This window comes from Sminthopsis crassicaudata, chromosome 1, assembly GCF_048593235.1.
Source record: "Sminthopsis crassicaudata isolate SCR6 chromosome 1, ASM4859323v1, whole genome shotgun sequence".
Classification (NCBI taxonomy): domain Eukaryota; kingdom Metazoa; phylum Chordata; class Mammalia; order Dasyuromorphia; family Dasyuridae; genus Sminthopsis; species Sminthopsis crassicaudata.
Window position 1 is genome coordinate 510,952,682 of NC_133617.1, and position 3,023 is coordinate 510,955,704.

Consider the following 3,023-nt stretch of genomic DNA (forward strand, 5'->3'; position numbering starts at 1 on the left):
GGGGGTCGGACTGAGAAAGGAGACAGTAAATGAGAGCCCAGAGAAAGGAAAGCCGCAGCTCCCGGGAGCAGGTCCCCTCCCCGCCCCGCCCCGCCCTGCCCCCTCTCCCCCGCCCCGCATTCACCAGTCCGAGGCGGCCAGCCCGGGCTTGACGCACAGATGCTGAGAGGGCGTGGCGGCTGCCCTTGACTCTCTGTATAAAAGAGGCGGCTCCGGCGGAGGAAAGCCGAGTCGAGCCTTCTTTACTTGGAGTCTGATTCCCCCGAGCCTGAGTAGCCTCCGCGCCCCTCTCCGCCTCCGGTGTCCCGGCACCTTTCGGTCTTAGCCATCCTAAGTCCTCCACTTTCTCTCGCTTCCCTTTCCGTCTCCTCCTGCCACAAATGAAATTGGCGGCGATGATCAAAAAGATGTGTCCCAGCGAGTCGGAGCTGAACATCCCGGCCAAAAACTGCTACCGGATGGTCATCCTGGGCTCTTCCAAGGTGGGCAAGACGGCCATCGTGTCTCGCTTCCTAACGGGCCGCTTCGAGGACACTTACACGCCCACGATCGAGGACTTCCACCGAAAGTTCTACTCCATCCGCGGAGAAGTCTATCAGCTGGACATCCTCGACACCTCGGGCAATCACCCCTTCCCGGCCATTCGGCGCCTCTCCATCCTCACAGGTATGCGGGGCTGGTGACCCTTCCCAGACCGGCAGCACCCCTACTCCCTTCCCCAAGCCGCTGTTGTCCTGCCCTGCCCTTCCCGCCCGGAGCAGCTGGCAGATCGCCCTTCCCCACAGCCAAAACCGTTCTCCAAAACTCGGCTCTGGGGATGTTAGTAATCCTGGAAGTGAGGCTTCTGTTCGCCGGGTCCCTCCCTTCCCCGCTGCCCCCAGAGCTTTGAGTCCCTCAGCGCACCCCGCCCCATCTCCCAGCTCAGAGTTGTTGCTGGTTGTGCAGTTGATTAACCGTTTTTTGTGTCTTTCTTCCCTTCCTCTTACAGGAGATGTCTTTATCCTAGTCTTCAGCCTGGATAACCGAGACTCCTTTGAAGAGGTGCAGCGCCTGAAGCAGCAGATTCTAGACACCAAGTCTTGCCTCAAGAACAAGACGAAGGAGAACATTGAAGTGCCCCTGGTGATCTGTGGCAACAAAGGGGACAGGGATTTTTACCGGGAAGTGGAGCCCAGGGAGATAGAGCAGCTGGTTGGAGATGACCCTCAGCGCTGTGCCTACTTTGAAATCTCTGCAAAGAAGAACAGCAGCCTGGACCAGATGTTCCAGGCCCTCTTCACCATGGCCAAACTGCCCAGTGAAATGAGCCCAGACCTTCACCGGAAGGTCTCAATCCAGTACTGTGACATTTTGCACAAGAAAGCTCTGAAGAACAAGAAACTCTTGAAAGAGGGTAGTGGAGGTGGGTCAGGAGAGGCTTTCGGTATTGTGGCACCTTTTGCCCGAAGGCCCAGTATCCACAGTGACCTCATGTACATCCGGGAGAAAGCCATTGGGGGTAGCCAGGCCAAGGACAAAGAGCGCTGTGTCATCAGCTAGGAGTCACCCACTCCTTTTACTAAGCTAATAACTAAAACAAAGAAGATTTTTTTTGTTTAAGGAAAAAATAAAGATGTTCTGGCTGACCCTTCCCCCAGTGGCATGGGCTCCAGACTGGCATCTGACCTCCAAGTCAGCTTCCCTGGGGGTACTTACCATCTGACATTCCCCTCCCTGTATGATGGGGTCATGGTGGACTATGGGTGCTCTTCCTTTGGAGCACTTGAAACTTGAGAGAAGGAAAGAAATAACTTAAACTAGAAAGCCCCAACCAAGCCATGGTGGGGAAGGGAGAATGCCCATTACAGGAGGATCTAAGGAAAGGACAGAAATTCAAACAGGGTGGGGGTAGTGGTCTGGAAATGTGCAACTTGTCATCTCTTTTGCCAGAATACCAAAAAAAGGGAGGCATTTTCTAATATAAGACTCCTGAACTGCCACAGGATCCTCTGGCAAGATTCTCTCCCTCTGGTATCAAACCTGGGATGTGGTTGAGAGTCAAAAAACCCAGGCAATCCAACAAAAGCTAACTGTGTTTACATATGTTTTCAGTGGAAAAAAGGAAGAAAAACTTGCACTTTATAGTAGATATATTGTCATGGACATGAACAAAATCTTTTTTTAAGTGTTTATACTGTGTGTGAAAATGTTATGGTTATTATTTTTTTTTAAGTAAAATAAAAGTCATTAAAAATGAAAAACTTGCTTTGCCTTTTCTTTCTTTTTTTAAATGAGGGGGTAGGAGAGTAGAGGAAACAATTTTCCACAGTTGTGGAATTTAAATCTGGAGCCAGTGTTATGACTTTTGCCAAAACTTTGCTATAAAGTTTTGGCACTCCGAAAATAACATCAGCATTTTTAATTTAAAAAAAAAAAAAAAACTGCCCTCAAAAAAGCTGCAGATTATAACACAAGGGCAAAAACTGCTTCAAGGAATCAGAAGTGGTACAAGGCCTTTCTATTTATGTTAACACTTCCATATGTAAGACCATAAAAAGTGCTAGGGAAAATGAAAGGATTTTAAGATCCTTATAATCAAACAACTATTCTTTCCTGTTCCTTTAAATTTAACCTCTATCTCCTATTTATTTTAAGTTAAATGGTCTTATCAAAGGAAAGGGGTTTTCTTATTTCTTAAATTCACTTTCAAACGATTCCAAGTAATCATGTAGTATGCTGTGAATGTAGGTCTTGGTGCCAATTACTAATTGTATAATCTTGGATAAGGTACTTCAAAGCTCCCTAGGCCTCCATTTCCCCCTCAGGTGAATTGAAGGGGCAAGATTAAATAACCTCTCCAAAATTGCTTCCAGCTTTAAATCCTATGATCTTAACATTTTCCAATATCATTCTTTCCTTTATGAGTTTTTATGGTTCCAAAACTACATGTTGGGCCGAGTTTGTTTCCTTGGTTCTTGTGACAGGGCAAAGAAAATTTTTCTTTGAATACAGTAGAAATGGAAATAAGTTCACAAAGACACAGA

The 3,023-nt window shown here is 47.5% G+C and overlaps 1 protein-coding gene across 1 annotated transcript; it reads left to right on the forward strand.

Moving 5' to 3' along the window:
- Positions 1 to 214: 214 nt before the first annotated feature.
- On the forward strand, positions 215 to 2,240 carry RASD1 (ras related dexamethasone induced 1). Its single transcript, XM_074281594.1, has 2 exons — positions 215 to 666; positions 989 to 2,240. Exons 1-2 carry the CDS (start codon positions 381 to 383, stop codon positions 1,537 to 1,539), a joined length of 837 nt encoding a protein of 278 aa, XP_074137695.1. The 5' UTR covers positions 215 to 380; the 3' UTR covers positions 1,540 to 2,240.
- Positions 2,241 to 3,023: the final 783 nt, after the last annotated feature.